Raw genomic sequence first — 21,836 nt, 5'->3', positions numbered from 1 at the left:
GGCCACATCATGAGAAGAAAGGAAAGCTTAGAGAAGACAATGATGCTGGGAGAAATGGAAGGAAAAAGGAAGAGGGGCCGACCAAGGGCAAGGCGGATGGATGGCATCCTTGAAGTGACTGGATTGACCTTGAAGGAGCTGGGGGTGGTGACGGCAGACAGGGAGCTCTGGCGTGGGCTGGTCCATGAGGTCACGAAGAGTCAGAAATGACTGAACAAATGAACAATATGGTAGTGCTATTATTAACTGGCCTTCTGCTATTATTCTTATTAACTCCACTGGCCCACTATTATTATTGTTATTATTATTATTATTAGTAGTAGTAGTAGTAGTAGTAGTACCACACCTCCCTCGACCCCTTTAATCCTCCTTTGGGGATTTCTGTTCTGCTTGCAAGCAGAAAGGCTAGTTTAAAACCCTGATGGGATGTTTAGAATTTGGGAACTAAAGTCTATTTATTTATTTATTACGGGCCCTTCTACCCCGCCCTTCTCAACCCCCTAGGGGGGACTCAGGGCGGCTTACAACCGGCACAATTCGATGTCAACAAGTCAACAGATAAAATACATAACAACAAATTAAAACATATAATTAATATAAAACAACTAAAAGCCAATCTAGTGGCCAACGTTCACCGAGTTCTGAAATCCGTAAGTCCATTCAGCATTACCATAGTCCTTTCCAAATTCTGGTTGTCATTACCTTTTCAGTCTGCCAGATTACCCAAAGGCCTGGTTCCATATCCATGTTTTCAGCTTCCTTCTGAAGGAGAGGAGGGATGTTGATGACCTAATTTCCCCGGGGAGTGAGTGCCACAGGCAAGGGGCCACCACTGAGAAGGCCCTGTCCCTTGTCCCCACCAGCCTCACTCGTGATAGAGGCGGGACCAAGAGCAGGGCCTCCCCAGAAGATCTTAAACTCCGAGGAGGGACATAGAAGGAGATACGTTTGGACAGGTACGCTGGGCCGGAGCCGTATTTTCCTTTTAAATGTTGTTTCTCGATGTTGTGGGACCCCAGCTCCCCTCATCATGACCATCATGGATAATGTTTACACCGCTCTTTGGCCACATGGAGCAGCGACAGGGCTGGCAATCCACATGAGATAAATTGTACATATTATCTGACAGCATTGTTTGTTGGCTTGCCTTGCATAATACCCATGATTATTTACGAGTATTCTTAGTATGCTTTTTTCTATGCAAAACCCAAGTTTTGCTGTGGGTCCTTACAAGAAGAGGTTTCTAAGGCATGCGCAGGGTGCTTTGAAGCGGCGTCGGAGTGAAAAGACAGCCCTGCCGAGAAGGGTCCTGCCTCCACTGCTGCCACTTCCAATCCAGATTATCTGCTTTGGTAGTGGAGAGGGGCCTCACGTACTGGCTTGTATTCTAACATGGGATACGACTCATAATAATGTCATTTGACAGTGGTTCTCAACCTGTGGGTCCCCAGGTGTTCTGACCTACAACTCCCAGAAATCCCAGCCAGTTTACCAGCTCTTAGTATTTCTGGAAGTTGAGGGCCAAAACATCTGGGAACCCACAGGTTGAGAACCACTGTCATATGATATATGCCGAGGCCTCTCAAAGCAGGCCTGAACAACCCGTAGCCGTCTCCAGGGGTTTTGGACTTCATCTCTCAGCATTCCTAACGATTGGACAAGGCGACGAGGACTTCTGGGAGTTGTAGGCGGCCCGTAAGACCTGGCAAGTTGTAATTTGAATGGGCTATTTGGGAGTATTTGTTTTTGTTGCATCAGGAGCAACTTGAGAAACTGCAAGTCGCTTCTGGTGTGAGAGAATTGGCCGCCTGCAAGGACGTTGCACAGGGGACGCCCGGATGATTTGATGGGCATGTTTAGCCTGAAGAAGAGAAGGCTGAGAGGAGATATGATAGCCATGTATAAATATGTGAGAGGAAGCCACAGGGAGGAGGGAGCAAGCTTGTTTTCTGCTTCCCTGGAGACTAGGACACGAAACAATGGCTTCAAACTACAAGAGAGGAGATTCCATCTGAACATGAGGAAGAACTTCCTGACTGTGAGAGCTGTTCAGCAGTGGAACTCTCTGCCCCAGAGTGTGGTGGAGGCTCCTTCTTTGGAAGCTTTGAAACAGAGGCTGGATGGCCATCTGTCAGGGGTGCTTTGAATGCAATATTCCTGCTTCTTGGCAGGGGGTTGGACTGGATAGCCCATGAGGTCACTTCCAACTCTTTGATTCTATGATTCTATGTATTGTCGAAGGCTTTCATGGCCGGAATCCGTGGGTTGTTGTAGGTTTTTCGGGTTGTATGGCCATGTTCTAGAAGCATTCTCTCCTGACGTTTCGCCTGCATCTGTGGCAAGCATCCTCAGAGGTTATGAGGTTTGTTGTTCTTCTATAGACCAGGGTCTGATTCACTAGTGTCATGTATTATATCATGACCAGCAGTGCTGGAGCCCCCGGTGGTGCAATGGGTTAAACCCCTGTGCCAGCAGGACCGAAGACCGGTTCGAATCTGGGGAGAGGTGGATGAGCTCCCTCCTTCAGCTCCAGTTCCTCATGCGGGGACATGAGAGAAGCCTCCCACAAGGATGATAAAACATCAAATCATCTGGGCGTCCCCTGGGCAACGTCCTTGTAGACGGCCAATTCTCTCACACCAGATGCCCGGATGATTTGATGGGCATGTTTAGCCTGAAGAAGAGTAGGCTGAGAGGAGATATGATAACCATGTATAAGTATGTGAGCGGAAGTCACAGGGAGGAGGGAGCAAGCTTGTTTTCTGCTTCCCTGGAGACTAGGACGTGGAACAATGGCTTCAAACTACAAGAAAGGAGATTCCATCTGAACATGAGGAAGAACTAGGTTCTTGTAGGTTTTTTCGGGCTATAGGACCATGTTCTAGAGGCATTTCTCCTGATGTTTCGCCTGCATCTATGGCAAGCATCCTCAGAGGTACTGAGGTCTGTTGGAACTAGGAAAAAGGGTTTATATATCTGTGGAAAGACTGGGGTGGGGCAAAGAGCTCTCTGCTGAAGCTAGGTGTGAATGTAGAGCAGCACACAAGAGGAAGAGGTTTCTGTTAGGCTGCTACACGCGTCTTCCTCTTCGGACCCTCTCCTGCCCCATACCCAGCCCAAGAAGAGTCACGTCTGAACGACATTCACACCTAGCTTCAGCAGAGAGCTCTTTGCCCCACCTCTAAAATTAGAACAGCACAACAACAGAGAGGAAACAAACAAGGACATCTAATCACCTCTCAACAAAAGATTGCTCCAGGCACTGCCAGGCAATCAAATGCTAATCAAGGTGGTCTGTTGAAACATTCACACCTAGCTCCAGCAGACAAGAGTCCTTTGTCTCACCCTGGTCATTCCACAGATATATAAACCCATTTTCCTATTTCCAACAGACCTCACTACCTCTGAGGGTGCTTGCCATAGATGCAGGCGAAACGTCAGGAGAAATGCCTCTAGAACATGGCCCTATAGCCCGAAAAAACCTACAAGAACCTAGTGATTCCAGCCATGAAAGCCTTCGACAATACAATGAGGAAGAACTGTTCAGCAGTGGAACTCTCTGCCCCAGAGTGTGGTGGAGGCTCCTCCTTTGGAAGCTTTTAAACAGAAGCTGGATGACCATCTGTCGGGGGTGCTTTGAATGCAATATTTCTGCTTCTTGACAGAATGGGGTTGGACTGGAGAGCCCATGAGGTCTCTTCCAACTCTTTGATTCTATGTTTTTATCATCCTTGTGGGAGGCTTCTCTCATGTCCCCGTATGAGGAGCTGGAGCTGATAGAGGGAGCTCATCTGCCTCTCCCTGGATTTGAACCTGCGACCTGTCGGTCTTCAGTCCTGCCAGCACAGGGGTTTAACCCACTGCGCCACCGGGGGCTCCATAATAATAATAATAATAATAATAATAATAATAATAATATAAATAAAAATGTAATGTTTGTTTGATTCTATGTTTTTATCATCCTTGTGGGAGGCTTCTCTCATGTCCCCGTATGAGGAGCTGGAGCTGATAGAGGGAGCTCATCTGCCTCTCCCTGGATTTGAACCTGCGACCTGTCGGTCTTCAGTCCTGCCAGCACAGGGGTTTAACCCACTGCGCCACCGGGGGCTCCATAATAATAATAATAATAATAATAATAATATAAATAAAAATGTAATGTTTGTTTGATTCTATGTTTTTATCATCCTTGCGGGAGGCTTCTCTCATGTCCCCGCATGAGGAGCTGGAGCTGATAGAGGGAGCTCATCCGCCCCGGATTTGGGAGTGATCTTTATAGTTTTAGACAGGAAGCAGAAATGCAAGGAGGGTCTCTCCCGCTTCCGGGTCTGCGCGCGCAGGCACTGGGGAGGGAGCAAGATCATCGGGCTTCCACTTTCCGGAAGTGACGTATCCGGACTACAGCATAAAGGAGGGCCAGCGTCCGTAGGCGAGGCTTTCGCTTACCGGAAGTGACGTCTCGGGGTAGTTCAGCGAGGGAGAGACAAGCGTCCCCATGGGCTTCCCGGAAGTGATGCGTCCAGGCTGCAGGCGACGGAGTGAGTGGGAGGCGGCGTCCCCCTGGGTTTCCGTAGGCTGGGCCTGCACTTCCGGCAGCCCTCCGGAAGTGACGCGGCCCGAGCGCCAGCGGAGTGAGTGAGCGAGCGCGAGAGGGGCGGCGGCGGCCTGTCAGCTCGTTTCGCGCCGCCGCCGCCGAGGATGGCGCTGCCGCCTCCTCCTCCCCCGCCGGCGCCGGGCCCTTCCCTGGCCTCAGAGCCGCCCCCTTCTCTTTCTGCTTCGCCTCCGGCTCCCTCGGCTGCTTCTCCTCCTCCTCCTCCCCCGCCGGGGGTGCTGCGGGTGCCGGTGCTGTGCCTGGCCTGGTACGCCCTGAGCGCGGGTGGCAATGTGGTGAATAAGGTGCTGCTGGGCGGGTTCCCGCGCCCGGTGACGGTCTCGCTGTGCCACGTGCTGGGCCTGGTGGCGCTGCTCCCGCCGCTGCTCCGCGCCTGGAGGGTGCCCGCCGCCGGCCCCGCCCAGCTCCCACCCCGCGCCTACCCGCGCCTCATCCTCCCGCTCGCCTTCGGGAAGTACCTCGCCTCCGTCTCCGCACACGTCTCCCTCTGGAGGGTGCCCGTCTCCTACGCCCACACCGGTAAGACCGGCCCTTCCCCTTGGCCTCTACATTCGCATCAGGGGTAATAGTATGGAAGCCTTACGCAGAACGGAACACAGATACTATAGAAGGAATGTAAGAGTTCTTTCATGGTAAAACCCTAAACCTTACCCTAACCCAGTGGTTCTCAACCTGGGGGTCGGGACCCCTGAAGGGATCGCAAGGCGGTGTCTGAGGGGTCGCCAAAGACCATCACAGACAGTATTTTCTGTTGGTCATGGGAGTTCTGTGTAGGAAGTTTTGCCTAATTCTACCGTTGGTGGGCTTCAGAATGCTTTTTGGTAGTAGGTGAACTATAAATCCCTCAACTACAACTCCCCAAGGTCTATTTCCCCCGAACTTCACCAGTGTTCACATTTGGGCATATTGAATATTCGTGCCAAGTTTGATCCAGATCCATCATTGTTTGAGTCCACAGTGCTCTCTGGATGTAGGCGAACTACAACTCTAAAACCCAAGGTCAATGTCCACCAAACCCTTCCAGTATTTTCTGTTGGTCATGGGAGTTCTGTGTGCCAAGTTTGGTTCACGTCCATTGTTGGTGTAGTTCAGAATGCTCTTTGAATGTATGTGAACTATAAATCCCAGCAACTACAACTTCCAAATGTCAAGGTCTATTTCCCCCAAACTTCACCAGTGTACATATTTGGGCATATTGAGTATTTGTGCCAAGTTTGGTTACAGAACCATCATTGTTTGAGCCCACAGTGCTGGATGTAGCTGAACTACAACTCCCAAACTCAAGGTCAACGCCCACCAAACCCCATCCTCCAACCAATCCTCCCATCCCAACCCCACCAGTATTCAAATTTGGGCATATTGGGTATTTGTGCCAAATTTGGTCCAGTGAATGAGAATATGAGATATTTACATAACGATTCAGAAGAGTAGCAAAATTACAATTATGAAGTAGCAACAAAAATAATTTAATGGCTGGGGGTCACCACAACAGGAGGAACTGTATTAAGGGGTCACGGCATTAGGAACGTTGAGAACCACTGCCCTAACCCCTAAGCCTAATTCTAATCCTAACCCTTACTCTACCCCAAACAGTAAAGCTTGCCCTACTTTATCCTAACCCTCCCCTCCTGTCTATCCTTCCACCAAATTGAAGTATATGACACTCAGCTGGTGCTGAAGATGGAAGGCCAACCGGACTCTGTACCCGATTGTTTCCATCAGTGCCTCGAGGCCGTTACTGGATGGCTGCGTGCCAGCAGGTTGAGGGTGAATCCAGCAAAGACGGAGATCCTATGGCTGGGTCGACCGGGCAGTGGGGATATCCAGCTGCCTACCCTGGATGGCGAGGCGCTACGCCCGTCATCATTAGTAAAGAGTCTGGGAGTCCTTTTGGACCCTCTGCTGACGATGGAGGCCCAGGTCTCCGCCGTTAGCAGAACCGCCTTCTTTCATCTGCGGCAGGCTAGGCGGCTGGCCCCCTACCTGTCCAGGGACGACCTAGCTATGGTGATCCAGGCTACGGTCATCTCAAGACTAGACTACTGTAACGCCCTCTACATTGGCCTTCCTCTGTCGGTGATCCGGAAGCTCAAGTTGGTACAAAATGCAGCTGCTCGGCTTCTTGCGGGAATTCCGATGAGATGCCACATAACACCAATCTTACTACAGCTGCATTGGTTACCAATTGAGCGCCGGATCACTTTCAAAGATGGTACTCACTTTCAAGGCCTTGCATGGTCTGGGGCCGATATACCTGAGGGACCGCCTCACCCCCTACCAACCCCAGAGATCCCTCCGTTCTGAGGACCAAGATCTATTGGAAATTCCCAGTGTCAAGACCTTGCGTCTAACAGCAACCAGACGCAGAGCCTTCACAGCAGTGGCACCATCACTCTGGAATACTCTGCCACCTGAAGTCCGTGCCTTGCGGGACTTACCAGCTTTCCGCAGGGCATGTAAGACATACCTGTTTCAACAGGCTTTTAATGTTTGATATTGCTGTTTTTAAATTGCTTTTAAATTTTCTTAGATTTTAGCCATTCTTGTAAGCCGCTCCGAGCCCCAGGGGAGTGGCGGCATATAAGTTCAAATAATAAATAAATAAAAATATTCCTGCCTTCAGTGTGCCACTCTCCCCTTCCCTTATTCACAACTGCCCCAGTTATCATACTATCATCGTATCAGGATCCAGGGAGCTGAAGGAGACCCCAAGGGTCACCCACTCTGTCCCGCCTCAATAACAATTATAATAATAAAGTTTGAAGAGACCACATTGGACTAGTTTCCTTAACAGAAGGTCATGGGGGACCTTGTCGAAGGAAGTGTAAGGTTTCTCAGTTCCAACTTGAGGTGATGGTATGATAGCTGGGTCTGGAAGCTCCGAGCATTATGGAGGCTGTGAATAAAGGAAGAGAGGGGGTGGAGTAAGAGCAGGGAGAGCAAAGGAAGGATAGAAAGGAGGGGGTGCTTAGGGTAAGGGTTCTGGCAAGGTTTAGGGTTTGGGTTATGGTTAGGGTAAGGTTTAGAAGTTATGGTTAGGGTACGCTTTAGGTTTAAGGTTTGGGTTACGGTTAGGGGTTATGGTTAGGGTACGGTTCAGGGTAAGGGTTGTTGCTGGCATCGAATTGTGCCTTTTGTAAGCCTCCCTGAGTTCCCCCTCGGGGGGTTGAGAAGGGCAGGGTAGAAATGTGCAAAATAAATAAATAAATAAAGGGTTTGGGTTAGGGTAAGGGTTTGGGTTAGGCTTAGGCTTACGGTATGGTTCAGTGTTAGGGTTAGGGTTTGGGTTTCACCATTAAAGAACTCTTACATTCCTTCTATATCAGGGGTCCTCAAACTAAGGCCCGAGGGCCAGATACGACCCTCCAAGATCATTTACCCAGCCCTCACTCAGGGTCAACCTAAGTCTGAAATGACTTGAAAGCACACAACAACAATCTTATCTCATCAGCCAAAAGCAGGCCCACGCTTCCCATTGCAATACTAATAAGTTTATATTTGTTAAAATTGTTCTTCGTTTTAATTATTATATTGTTTTTAAGGGGTTTTTTTTTTTGCACTACTAATAAGATATGTGCAAGTGTTCATAGGAATTTGTTCATTTTTTTCAAATTATAATCCGGCCATCCAGCAGTTTGAAGGACTGTGACCTGGCCCTCTGTTCAAAAAGTTTGAGGACCCCTGTTCTATATTATCTGTCTCCGGCCTGGCTTACATTAGCTAAATCCCTCTTGCGCAAACAGCACTGCCAAAGGAGCAATGCGGCATCTCCGTAACGCTTGGAGCTTCCGGACCCAGCTATCATACTATTACCCAACTTGAGTTGCTATGGATCAGTCTTCTCTGAAAGAACACGCCAAGATGCACAAGGGTTGCAGATACCAAGCGACTTTATGGTTCGGAATTCAAGAGCCTTGCACTCCTGCCCGTATATATAGGCCTAGCTACAATATCATAAATAACGCAAGAATCCTGGCACCTGGAGGTTGCCCCTTTCCACATTCCAGAGCACACTCCCCCCACCTCGGGGCCATTCACTTTTATGGCTCATATGTCCTGTCCTCCCTTTTGGCGATTTATTTGTTTATTTTGTACATTTGTACCCTGTCCTTACCCCCGAGGATGGGGGGGGGGGGGGAGTGGCTCAGGGTGGCTTCACAACAAGCACTCATTTGAGTGCTAACCACAGTCATAGACACATTTAAAACAAATCATTAAAATACCTTATATTAAAAACATGTCAGAAATACCTTATATTAAAAACATGTCAGAAAGGCGGATAGTTAAATGGCATGAGATAGAGATCATGGCAGGAAGGCCTACCTGAAATCTAGATCGGCTCCATCCTCAGCATGCCCTACTTCTACCAAGATTGTAACTTCATCAAAAAAAGTGATGAACCTGGCGTGAACGATTATCTGGATCCGTTTCAATCTGGTTTCAGGGCAGATTTAGGTACTGAGACAGCATTGGTTTATTTATTTATTTATTTTAATTCAAGCAATTTATATCCTGCCCTTCTCACCTGACTCAGGGCTGAGCACAATGCATACATGCACAGCAAACGTTCAATGCCAGAACATAAACAAACTATAATCATATATACACACTAAAATCAGTAATCTTCATGTTAAAATCAACTGTTTAAAACTGTCTCAAATAATCTATATTGACTCTGGTCAGCAGGGTAAAGTTTCCTATTGCCTTATTGCACTGTCACAAAGGCTTGGTCCCACCTTTTACCATATTTCTGAAGGACAGGAGGGAGGGGGCAGATGTAATCTCACCAGGGAGGGAGTTCCATAGCTGAGGGTCAATAACTGAGAAGACCCTCTCTCTCGTCCCCACCAAATACGCCTTTGACGGTGGTGGGACCGAGAGCAGGGCCTCCCCGGAAGATCTTAATCTCCACAGTGGTTTATAGAGGGAAATGCGTTTGGAGAGGTAAATTGGGCTGGAGCCATTTAGGGCTTTATAGGCCAAAACCGATACTTTGAATTGTGCTCGGTAGCAAACTGGTAGCCAGTGGAGCTGGTGCAACATGCGAGTTGTGTGCTCCCTGCATGCCGCCCCAGTTATTAACCTGGCTGCCTCTCATTGAACTATTTGGAGCTTCTGAACAGTCTTCAAAGGCAATCTCACGTAGAACGTGTTGCAGTAGATGTAACGAGGGTGTGGACCGCCGTGGCCAAGTCTGACTTCTCAAGGTATGGGTGCAGCTGGCATACAAAGTTTAATTGTGCAACAGCCCCCCTGGCCACCTCCGCAACCTGAGGTTCCAGGCTCAGCAATGAGTCCATGAAGACTCCCAATCAGAGCACCCGCACCTTCAAGGGGAGTGTAACCCCATCCAGCACAGGCTGTACCCTGTTCAGCCTTGGTAGATGATCATGTTCAGCCTTGGTGGATGATCTACAAAGAGATCCTGAACCTCTCAGCGGCTTTTGGTACCATCGACCATGGTCTCCTTTTGGGCCGGCTCTCCAGGATGGGGTTCAGGGGCACTGTTTTACAGTGGCTCCACTCCTTCCTGGAGGGATGGACCCTTGGCCAGTGGCCTGCGGGGTCCCTTAGGGTTCCATTCTGGTTTTGAAGCGAAACGTGTTTTTACCTGTCACAGGTGTAACATCGGTATAGTAGTTGGATTTTGGCCACCTTTAAACCTTCGCGTGTTCGATTTCTGCGTTGTGGCCAAATTTCAAAGAATCACTGAAGTATTTTGGGAGTTATGAGGTCACTTACAAATGGACATTTACATTTTTATTTATATAGATTATTTTCATTACTTGTTTTTGAGGAATCTATGCTGACTTTTAGTGATCCCGGCATTCCTTTCTGAGCGATTGCAGACTGCCTCCTTAATGATCTGCTCCAGGATCTTTCCTGGTCTTGATGTCAGGCTTACTCCTTCTCTTTCCAGTGAAGGCAACCATGCCCATCTGGGTGGTCCTGCTGTCCAGAATCATCATGAAGGAAAAGCAGACGACCAAGGTAAGGGGAAAGGGGGAAACATGGTCCCCTGCTCTATGATGTTGCAGGGAAGATGAGGGTGCTGGGGATGGGTCCGGTTCAGGTCCCCCCCTCCCTCCATCGCCCTCCCCACTCTCTTCCCGCCTCTCCCAGGTCTACCTCTCCCTCGTCCCCATCATCGGCGGAGTGCTGCTGGCCACCATCACAGAGCTCTCCTTCGACACCTGGGGCCTGGTCAGCGCCCTGGCCGCTACCCTCTGCTTCTCGCTGCAAAACATCTTCTCCAAGAAGGTTAGCAGACTCCTCTTCCTCCTCCCGCTTTATGTTCTGAGGATTCAGTGCTGGGTTGTCTTTGCTGTACCAAGGTGACCGCTCTCCCTGCGAGAAGCAAAGGGGGGTCCTGTGTAATCTCAGCAGGAGGAAGATGGTGGTGACTGTTGTGCAGAAGATGAAACCAAGAGGGTGGCAGTGGTGAAAGGAAGTCCAATAAGTCGTCAAATAAGGAGCTGGGGATGTTTAGCTTAGAGAAGAGAAGGCTGAAAAAATAGGGTGTAAGAGCCATATTTCAGTCTTTGAAACATGGAGGGGGACAATCTGCTTTAATGTGTATTTTGTAGAAATGCACGTTAATATATATATTTTATAGAACTCCATTTTGATTAATATCTACATTTAAATAATTTTTACAATGTGTTGTTGAAGGCTTTCATGCCCAAAATCACTGGGTTGCTATGAGTTTTTCAGCCTGTATGACCATGTTCCAGTAGCATTCTTTCCTGACGTTTCAACCACATCTTTGGCAGGCATCCTCAAAGGTTTGTGAGGTCTGTTGGAAACTAGGAAAATGGGGTTTATATGTCTGTGGAATTTCCAAGGTGGGAGAAAGAACTCGTGTCTCTTTGAGGCAAGTGTGAATGTTGCAATTGGCCAGCTTGATTAGCATTGAAAAGCTTTGCAGATTAAAAGCCAAATTCCCTTTGCTCTGAACTATCAGATTTGTTGCAAGGCTGATTAATTATTATTATTATTATTGTTCCGCTTTTTCTCTCCATAAGGAGACTTATAGTGGCTAATATTAAAACATTACAATACAATTTAAAATATACAAATATTAAATGAGGAAACTTAATTCTGGCTTCCTCCGGTTTGGTGATTCAGTGTGACCTAAAGCACTTTTGTGTCATTGTGGATTTTTGAGAAGGCGTTTTTCGACGTGGCAAAAGGTCAAGAGCCCATTATGCACCTTCCCCTGAGGGCGAACTGAATTCAGTGCAAAGGTGGCTATAGCCAAATAGTCTCTGAGTATCCTTTACCTTAACAAAAACCCAACAGTAATTCACATATGCATCCATGGGTTTCTCAAGATGGGTCCACGTGGCATAGAATAGAATAACTTTATTGTCATTGTACAACAAAATTAAATGCCATCCCCAGTGCACATTATATGTCTGTGTGTACAATTACTAAAACAAAAACATCCATCCTTCCGCATTCTAATTGCTATTGCACAGCCCCTCGTGCCGATGTATTGGTGAATGGAATGATAAATGATCAGATAGATGGGTTGATGGATAAATATGTAGATGGTAGAGAAAAACACAGGTGAAGAGAGAGATAGACAAGAGGAGAGAGATGTATTGGTAGATGGATGGATAGGGAAGGAGGTAAGTAGAAAAAGTCGCAGGTGAAAAGATAGAGAGATGGAAAAAGAGAGAAATTTATTGGTGGATAGACAGAGGGACGGACAGAGGGACGGACCTAGAAGGGGGATGGATTGATTGATAAATAGACGAGAGAGGTGAATGAATGTAGAGAGAAGCAGATTGGAGGATTAAAAGGATATGAATGGTGGGAGGGATGGAGAGACAGATAAGTGGATAGATGATGGATAAATAAGTAAAGAGGGAGAGGGGGATATAGAGGTGGGTAGATGGGTGGATCAATAAGGAGATGATAGAGGAAGACAGAGAAAGAAATGAATAAGTAGGTAGATAGGTAAAGAGAGGATATAATAGAATAACTTGATTGTCATCGTACATGATACAGTAGAGCAGGGGTCCTCAAACTAAGGGACAGATACGGCCCTCCAAGGTCATTTACCCAGCCTTCGCTCAGGGTCAACCTAAGTTTGAAATGACTTGAAAGCACACAACAACAACAACAACAACAACAATTCTATCTCATCAGCCAAAAGCAGGCCCACACTTTCCACTGAAATACTAATAAGTTTATATTTGTTAAAATTCTTCTTCATTTTAATTATTGTATTGTTTTTAAGTGTTTTTGCACTACAAATAAGATATGTGCAGTGTGCATAGCAATTCAATCATGATTTTTTTTTCAAATTATAATCCGGCCCTCCAACAGTTTGAGGAACTGTGACGTGGCCCTCTGTTTTAAAAGTTTCAGGACCCTTGGGCTAGACAGTGTAATTTCTCCAGTGGTGTGGGGCACAGACACCCCGTGATAATGCAGCATGTCTCATTAAGAGCCACATCCACTGTTTTGAGTGTGGTGAGATGTGTTCCTCACTGGGTATGCATACTCAGCAGCAGAGTAGCATAGCGCAAGGGCAGATGTCTTCACTGTGTCTGGTTGTGATCCCCAGGTTGTGCCAGTCAGCTTTCATATGATATTGTTTCTAGCACCCACTTTTTGCTTGATATTCAGGCAATGCTTCTTGTAGGTCAGAGAACGGTCCAGAAGCTCTCCAAAGCTCTAGGTGCTCTTACCGCCTACTGATCAGCTGGTTTTCCCTGTAGTAGGCGGTAAGAGCACCTAAAGCTTTGGAGAGCTTCTGTTCAACCATCACAAAGCTCCCTGCTTGAGCGGTAATGGCACGATCATCAGCATAGATGAAGCTCTCTGTCCCTTCTGGCAGTGGCTGGTCATTTGTGTAAATGTTGAACATGGATGGAGCAGGCACATTCCCCTGAGGCAGGCCGTTCTTCTGTTTCCGCCATCTGCTTCTCTGGCCCTGGAACTGAACAAAAAGGCTCCTGTTTTGTAGCAGGTTTCCTATGCGGCGGGTGAGATGGTAGTCCTTTGTGATACTATACATTTTTCTCAGGAGGAGGCGTTGGTAAACCACCCATGTCAGATTAATGAGATTCTACTGTACAATGAAATTCATTGCCATCCCCAATGCACATTATATTTACAATTACAAAACAAAGCACCTCTCCTTATCAGATTTGAATTGCTCTTGCGCAACCCCATAATGCCACATCAGTGTGAAACCTTAGAGCTCAATATAGAGTCCAACATCTCTCTCAGCCTATTTGTTCGTATCATTAATGCAGAAGAGGACTATTCAAAGTGAGCTGGGTCCTTAAGAATATTCTGAGCTTTCTTAAGGCAGCAGGAATTACTATAAAGTTTTTCCAAAGAGGGGAGAAAGAGGCCCTCTGGAGCGCCTTCCTATCGTCCTTAAAAGATCCTTTAAAGGAAGTGAAAACCTGCTCAAGTCCAGCAGAGAGCAACTCTTGCGGACTCACAGGTCTCATTTTGCACTATAGAAAGGCATGTGAGGGGTTTGTTTGCCTGGCCTTGAGTTTAGGAAGAACTGCGCGAATGCCAAAGCTTATATGAAGAAGACATAAGCAATTTCGAAGTAGCAATGAATTGACCCGAACCCGGATTTTAATTGGCGTGTTTTAACAACTATTTATTTAATGTTTTGTTTTAATGAATTTGTTGATTGTTCTTATCATTATGATGGCACCAAATGGTGTTTGCTGTGAGGCCGCCCTGAGTCCTCCTCGGGGGTGAGAAGGGCGGGGTACAAGTATATGAAATAAATAAAAATAAATAAAGCGATGGGTCTCCTTCTGAAAGGTCTGTTCTTTCAGGTCTTGAGGGATTCCCGCATCCATCACCTTCGCTTGCTGAACATCCTGGGCTGCCATGCCGTCTTCTTCATGATCCCGACGTGGGTCCTGGTGGATCTGTCTTCCTTTCTTGTCGAGAATGACTTGGTAGGTTTGGGAAGGGAGACATTCCCCTTGCGCTGTCTTTCGGTTTCCCAATCACATTGGTTTGCTGCTGGGGTTTGGAAAAGAGGACTGTATTGAATCTAAATCTCACCTCCCCCAAAAGAGTACACAATTAGATTTGTGTTAAAAACTACTTAGCCAGCTTTAAGCATAACTTTTAAACTCGTATCTTTGTGTTTAATCTCTCCTATGTATATTTTAATATGTATTTATTTATTTATGGTATTATTTATTTATTTGTTTGTTTGTTTATTTAAAACATTTATATTCCGCCCTTCTCACCCCATAGGGAGCATAAAATATGTACATCAAACATTCAATGGCAGGACATAAATATTTATAAACATTAAAATAACTTATATTCGCATTAAAAGTTGCTTAAAAACCATCTCAGGACACCATTTTGCCTCATTGCACTGCCCCAAAGGCTTGGTCCCACAGCCAGGTCTTCATCATCCTTCTGAAAGACAGGAGGGAGGGGGCTGATCTAATATTGCCAAGAAGGGAGTTCCATAACCAGGGGGCAATCACTGAGAAGGCCCTGTTTCTCATCCCTGCCAATTGTACCTGTGATGGTGGCTGGACCGAGAGCAGGGCCTCCCCAGAAGATCTTAGTTTCTGCAGTGGTTCGTAAAGGGAGATGCGTTCAGACAGGTAAATTGGGCTGGGGCCGTTTAGGGCTTTATAGGCCAAAGCCAGCACTTTGAATTGTGCTTGGTAGCAAACAGGAAGCCAGTGGAGCTGATGTAACATGGGAGTTGTGTGCTCCCTGTATGCCGCCCCAGTTAGTAACCTGGCTGCCTCTTGTTGGACTATTTGAAGCTTGTCTTCAAAGGCAACCCCACGTAGAGTGCGTTGCAATAGTCTATCCTGGATGTAACTAAATAAACACAGCAAGGCCGGGCTTTAGCACAGCAGGTTAACCACCAGCTGTAGTCAATCTTGCCAGTCAAAAGGTTGGCAGTTCGAAACCTGGGTCAAGGTGAGCTCCAAGCCTTTAGCCCAGCTTCTGCCTCCCTAGCAGTTTGAAAGCCAACGTGAATAGATAAATAGGTACCGCTTTAAAAGCAGGGAGTTATTTAAGGCACTCATAAGGAAATGCCAGAAAAATGCCGGTGATTTGAGCAAGGAGGAAGTTTACAAACAAAGCTCTTTGGCAGGGAAGATGGAGCCATGGAGCACACACACACACACACACACCCCATGGCCAGATCCAAGCACAAGCCTCCAAGATGCTGAAGATGGGAAACCCTATATATAGATTTCTATCTGTATCATAGGGAGGATGGAGCAAGCTTATTTTCTGCGGCCCTGGAGACTAGGACGTGGAACAATGGCTTCAAACTACAGGAAAGGAGGTTCCACCTGAACATTAGGAAGAACTTCCTGACTGTATGGAGAGTTGTTGAGCAGTGGATCTTTCTCTCTCTCTGCCCCAGAGTGTGGTGGGGGCTTTGAATCAGAGGCTGGATGGCCATCTATCGGGAGTGCTTTAAAAGTGATTTTCCTGCTTCTTGGCAGAATAGGGTTGGACTAGATGACCCACAAGATCTCCTCCAACTCTATGATTCTATGTACAGTTGTCTGTCTTGTCCATGTATTGAATGTTTGCCACATATGTATGTTCTGTGATCCGCCCTGAGTCCCCTTCAGGGTGAGAAGGGTGGAATTTTTTTTGTCATGTCAGGAGCAACCTGAGAAACTGCAAGTCACTTCTGGTGTGAGAGAATTGGCTGTCTGCAAGGACGTTGCCCAGGGGACGCCGGATGATTTTTGATGTTTTGTCATCCTTGTGGGAGGCGGAATAAATAAATAAATAAATAAATAAAATGTTTTTGTAGAAATACATTTTAGTACGTATCTTCTATAGAAATGTTTATATGTTTTTAATTATATTGTAACCCGACTCAAGCCATGAGGAGAGGTGATTAGAAGTAAAATTATTATTATTATTATTATTATTATTATTATTATTATTATTATATGTTAATCTTAGTGCTCATCCAAAGCACAAGGGGGAGCTGCTTTAGGAGATGCATCTGGGCCTCCTCTTTGAAAGATGTCATCTTATCGAAATTAAAAGTATTGCTGACATGGCCCCCAAATCCACTTCAGTTTGTATTTGCATTCAGTTAAACACATATACTAAGCTATGGTATATACAGAGTGAGGCAGCATAACTTCCTTTTTTCAAAACTTAATAAAACCCATTGTATGAATCAGAAAAAAATTTGTTTTAATGTAAGCGCATACCTAAAGTTTTGTTTTATGTAGTTTTGAAGATCAAATTAGGTGGATGACATCCCCCATTCTCCATACACTGAGTAAACTGATTCCTGGCGTTTGTCATGACTCTTGCCTGCATAGCAGGCGTTATGTTGGCAATTTCTTCCTGGATGTTGGTTGTCAAATCTTGTAGGGTCCTTGGACGGTTCACATGAACACGGGATTTCAAAAAACCCCATAGAAAAAAATCACAAGGGGCCAAATCTGGAGAGCAGGCCAGCGACTCCAAATCCGCTCGAAAAGTAGGTCTCAACGGCAAAAGCACATTCCTCACTGTTCCAACGCATGATGGCAACTGAACTGTGTCAGGACAAAACTTTATACTCCTGCCTCTCGAACGAGACCACTAGCGCTCCGCTATGTCTTCAACCAACTGAATGGCACGCATTTAAAAAAAAGGAAGTTATGCTGCCTCACCCTGTAGTTCTAGGAACCTCATCTACAGTGACATACACATTTTGAAAATTAAAATCAGAATGTACTCTCCCTCCCGCAGAGTTCGATGGCGCACTGGCCCTGGACTATCCTCCTCCTGGCCATTTCCGGCTTCTGCAACTTTGCCCAGAATGTCATCGCCTTCAGCATCCTGAACCTGATCAGCCCGCTGAGCTACTCAGTCGCCAATGCCACCAAGCGCATCACTGTCATCACCGTCTCCCTCATCATGCTCCGCAACCCGGTCACCAGCACCAACGTGCTGGGCATGATGACCGCCATCTTAGGGGTCTTCCTCTACAACAAGGTAGGAGAAAGAGAGGGTTGTGTGGATACATTCCAGCAGCAGTTCTCCAAATTTATTCGGTGGGGCCCTTGGGGCTCCATGAAGCATATTGAGGGGCCCCACGGTTCCCTCCCTCCTTCTCACCCTTCAAGCCTTCCCCACTTGCTTTTCTTGCTTCCAAAACCCTGTTTCCCTCTCATCGCTCAGGGTGTGCTTTTCCTGCATGGCAGGATAAAGGGCGTTGGACTGGGTGGCCCTGAAGTTGTTCCTATTATTAGTATTGCTACTACAACTACGAAGGTTGGATGGTCATCTGTTGGGGGTGCTTTGTGCTTTTCCTGCATGAAGGCATAAGGGGGCTGGACTGGATGACCTTTAAGGGTCTCTTCCAACTCTATTTTTATTTTTATTATTATATTAATTTTAATGAGGCTGGATGGTCGCAGTGGTCTATAGGGATTCCATTTCCTTGACCAGATGCCCTATCCCACAGTCAACCATGTTTGAATGTGTACACCTGAAGGTAGGTGACCGGGACAGCATAGGAATTCTGTTAGTGTACCGACCACTTCGCTGCACTACAACCTCCCTGCCTGAAGGAGCCAGGGTGGTCTCGTGCCTGGCGTTGGAGTCCCAGTGGCTTATAGTGCTGGGGGACTTCCACACAGAGTCCACCCTGTCAGGAGTGGCTCAGGACTGCATGTCTTCCATGGCAAACATGGGGCTGTCCCAAATAATATCTGGCCCTACTCATTGTGCTGGGCACACATTAGATCTGGTTTTCTGCCAGGGATGGGAGGAAGGTGGTGGGGTAGAGGAGTTAACCATCTCTCTTTTGCCATGGACCAACCACTACTTGATCAAGTATAGGCTCAGTGACCCCCCCCCCCACCTCTGCAGGGGTGGAGGACCCATTAAGATGGTCCGCCCCAGGAGATTTATGGATCCGGACAGATTTCTTACGGTTCTTGGGATTTTCCCACTGCTTCGATAGGTGATCCTATTGATGCTCTGGTCACTCTCTGAAATAGGGAGATGGCTAGGACAATAGACACGATTGCTCCAGAACGTTCCCTCTCGAGTAGAAGAGCTAAAGCATCTCCTTGGTTCAACGAGCAGTTCTAGTCTAACCCCTTGCCATGCAGGAAAAGCATGATCAAAGTATCCTTGACAGCTGGCCATCCAGAATCTGTTGAAAAGTTTCCAAGGAAGGAGCTTCCGTGACATTGTGAGGCAGAGAGTGTCTTGGGGCTCTATGAGAAACTTCTGCTTCAAAAAGGGGCTCCACAGCTGAAAAAGTGTGAGAAGCCCTGTCCAAACTCGTTTTAAACTTTATGGGATTCACTACGTTTTCTGAGTCACACCAGCAGCATGGTCCTTGCTTTTTTGTGCCCATTTCTCCCTACAGACGAAGTACGACGCCAACCAGGAAGCCAAGAAGCAGCAACACCTCCTCCCGATCACGACGGGTGACTTGGTGAGCCTGGAGCACCACCAGCAGCAGCAGCGCCGCATCGCCTTGGAAAAGGCCCAGAATGGAATGGGCTCCTTTGGCGGAGGCAGTGGCCTTCACCACCACCACCACGGGGACTTCCAGTACGGAGGACGGGGGGGCGTCTTGGCCGATCACTTCCAGTATGGACGGCAGAACTACCCGAACTTGTACAGCTCCAGCCGCTATGATATCTAGCCAGAGAGGTGGACTTCTGAGATTCCCGGGGAGTGGTTCTCTGTGGTTGATTGGGGGTCCAGTGGGAAGAAGGCTGGTGTGGGCAAGGAACGTGGTCTGCGCCAGGGGAGGGAGGCCCTGCAAGGTCGGTGGTTTGCATGTGGGGCCAGGGCCCCAGGCATGCAGGAGAGCCCCAAACACCATCCTTTGAACCCAGGCAAGGGCCAACGTTGGCCCTCCAGATGGTTCCTCTCTGTAGGTTTCTCTCTCTGTTTCACCCTTCCATTCAGCATCTCTGTGTGTGTGTGTTCCTAAACAACATGTGTTTCTGAAAACAATCTCCCTGCGCAGTTTTTCTCCCTCTTCCCCTTTCTGTTGGGTCAGTTGGAGATCTTTCTCTGCCTCTACATGCAGATGGCTGGCAATGCTGATCTGTCTCCCAAATTCCTTCACTCTTTCTCATGCCTTTTTTGATCTCCCCTCTCTTTTTTAAGGCAGGCATAGGCTGTTGGGAATTGTGGGACTTGAAATCCAGAACACCGGGAGGGAGGGAGGGCCGAAATTGGCCCATATCATCTGGCCCAAGGCTTTCCTCCTTTTTCCACTGCTTCCTCTTCTCCCTCCGCTTCAGTCACTCTTGCTGCCTACTGAGCTGTAAGGCAGCACGCAAGCATCTCTCCCTCACCCCCTCCTCTTCCTCCTTCTCTCCTTTTTCTTCTCCTTGTTCCTATTGTTCTCTTCCTCCTCTCCTCCTCCTTCTCTTCATCTCCTTGTTCTTCCCCTTTTCCTTCCTGTCCTCCTCCTCTTTGTCTTCCCTGCCTTCTTCTCTTCTTCCTCTCCTCTTCTTCATCTTCCTTTTCTTCCTCTCCTCCCCTTCTTGTTCTCTTCCTTCTTCTCCCCCTCCTCTTCCTTTTCTTCCCCTCCTCCTCCCTTTCTTCCTCTCCTCCTCTTCTTTGTCTTCCCTGCCTTCTTTGCTTCTTCTTCTCTTCTTCCTCTTCTTTGTCTTCCTTTTCTTCCCCTCCTACTCTCCTTCCTCCTCTCCTTCCTTTTCTTCCCCTCTTCCTCTTCTTCCTCTTCTCTTTCTCTTCTCCTCTTTTTTTCCTCCTCCCCTTCTTCCTCCCTTCCTCCTCCTCTTCCTTTTCTTCCCCTCCTCTTCTTCGCCTTTTTCTCCTCCTCTTCTTCCTCTCCTACTCTTCCTCCCCTTCTTGTTCCCCTCCTCTTCTTCGTCGTCTGCTTCTACTGTTCCTCTTCTTCCTTTTCTTCCCCTCCTCCTCCTCTTCTTGTTCTCTTCCTCCTCCTCTCCTCCTCTTCTTTTTCCTTATGATGACAAGGAGGACAAAGACGCAGTTTGTTCTATTGTGTTAGCCTTAGTGAACGTGTGTGTGTGTGTGTGCGCGTGCGTGAAAGCGTGTGCGCTTCCTCCTAACCCCTGCTATGGCTGCCTATGGGGCGCAGAGAGGGGCCGGCCTTCCCCTCGGGAAGGGCGGACTCAGCCCTGGAACGAAGGCCCTCTTGTTTGGGTTTTGTACAGAATCATGCACTGCGCCGAGGATTGTTTTGGTCGGAAAGACAGACGGACAGGTGCCTGGGTTTTCCTCCTGCTTGTAATCATGAATTTTATTTACGAACCCCTTGGAGTCACAGAGAAGGGGGTCCTTTGCCAGAAACTTTTGACAAACCTCCCTTCCCATGGATAACCTTTTGTGCTCTGCTTTCCTACCAAACGCTCCCTGGCCTTTCCCTCTCTTTCTCTCTCTCTCTCGCTCTCTCTCTCTCTTTAAAGCACTGCTGTCTTTATGTCAGGTTTGTGGCTTTTGGAGCCATTGGGATCCCCTTTGAGCTTTTGGGCCTGTTTTGTTCCCGAAGAGAAAACTCGACGTGTTTGTATGTACGTGTGTGTGTTCGGCAAGCGTGTTGCCTTTTTGGGCATGTTCTCATGACGACTTCTGTGACTCTCCAGGGCAAAAGAGTAGGAATCCAATAAAAGCGCCAGTGACGATGACGATTTGCTTTTTCTCAACTTCGACAGAGCAACATATTTTAAAATCACCTCCTTATATCTTACAAGGACTTGGTTCTTGCTCTCCTTCAAAGAGCTGGAGCTTCCCAAGAGTCTGGGATCACAGGCTACAGAAGCAACTGGAAGTCGGCTTGCTTTTTCAAAAAGGGACTTAATGGGATGCAAATGTAGGACTTAGAAAAGTTTTGAGTTTCAGTGTACAGGAATTAGGATTCTTTGCGTGTGTGTGTGTGTGTGGAAAGCTTGTAAGCTTCTAACCGGGAGGCGAAAAGCCCACACATGTTGTAATTATACGTTTTGAAATATGGGAAGATGTAAATAAAGATGAATTCTGCAAAGTGGGGATGGAGTCTGCACACTATGTTTGTTCCGGGCGGAGAGAGAAACAAGAGGAGCTGGGACTGTTATTATTATTATTATTATTATTACTACTACTACTACTACTAGCTGTACCCTGCCACGTGTTGCTGTGGCTCAGTCTGGTTAAATGGAAAAGAAAGAGCTGGTTTCTGATATATATAATTTCATAATGCTTGTGGCTATACAAGTTTTTGTTGTTTTTTTGT

The 21,836-nt window shown here is 47.3% G+C and overlaps 1 protein-coding gene across 1 annotated transcript; it reads left to right on the top strand.

Moving 5' to 3' along the window:
* Nucleotides 1–4,445: 4,445 nt before the first annotated feature.
* SLC35E1 (solute carrier family 35 member E1) lies at nucleotides 4,446–21,611 on the top strand. The gene is made up of 6 exons (XM_060784824.2): nucleotides 4,446–5,128; nucleotides 10,530–10,600; nucleotides 10,733–10,870; nucleotides 14,431–14,556; nucleotides 17,357–17,602; nucleotides 18,990–21,611. The coding sequence occupies exons 1-6, from the start codon at nucleotides 4,696–4,698 to the stop codon at nucleotides 19,269–19,271; spliced, it is 1,296 nt and encodes a 431-aa protein (XP_060640807.2). The 5' UTR covers nucleotides 4,446–4,695; the 3' UTR covers nucleotides 19,272–21,611.
* The last annotated feature ends 225 nt before the right edge of the window (nucleotides 21,612–21,836 follow it).

The sequence above is a fragment of the Anolis sagrei genome, chromosome X (genome assembly GCF_037176765.1).
Source record: "Anolis sagrei isolate rAnoSag1 chromosome X, rAnoSag1.mat, whole genome shotgun sequence".
NCBI lineage: Eukaryota > Metazoa > Chordata > Lepidosauria > Squamata > Dactyloidae > Anolis > Anolis sagrei.
Note: the sequence above shows the minus strand (reverse complement) of the source record. Positions and strands in the feature narration are given on the sequence as shown.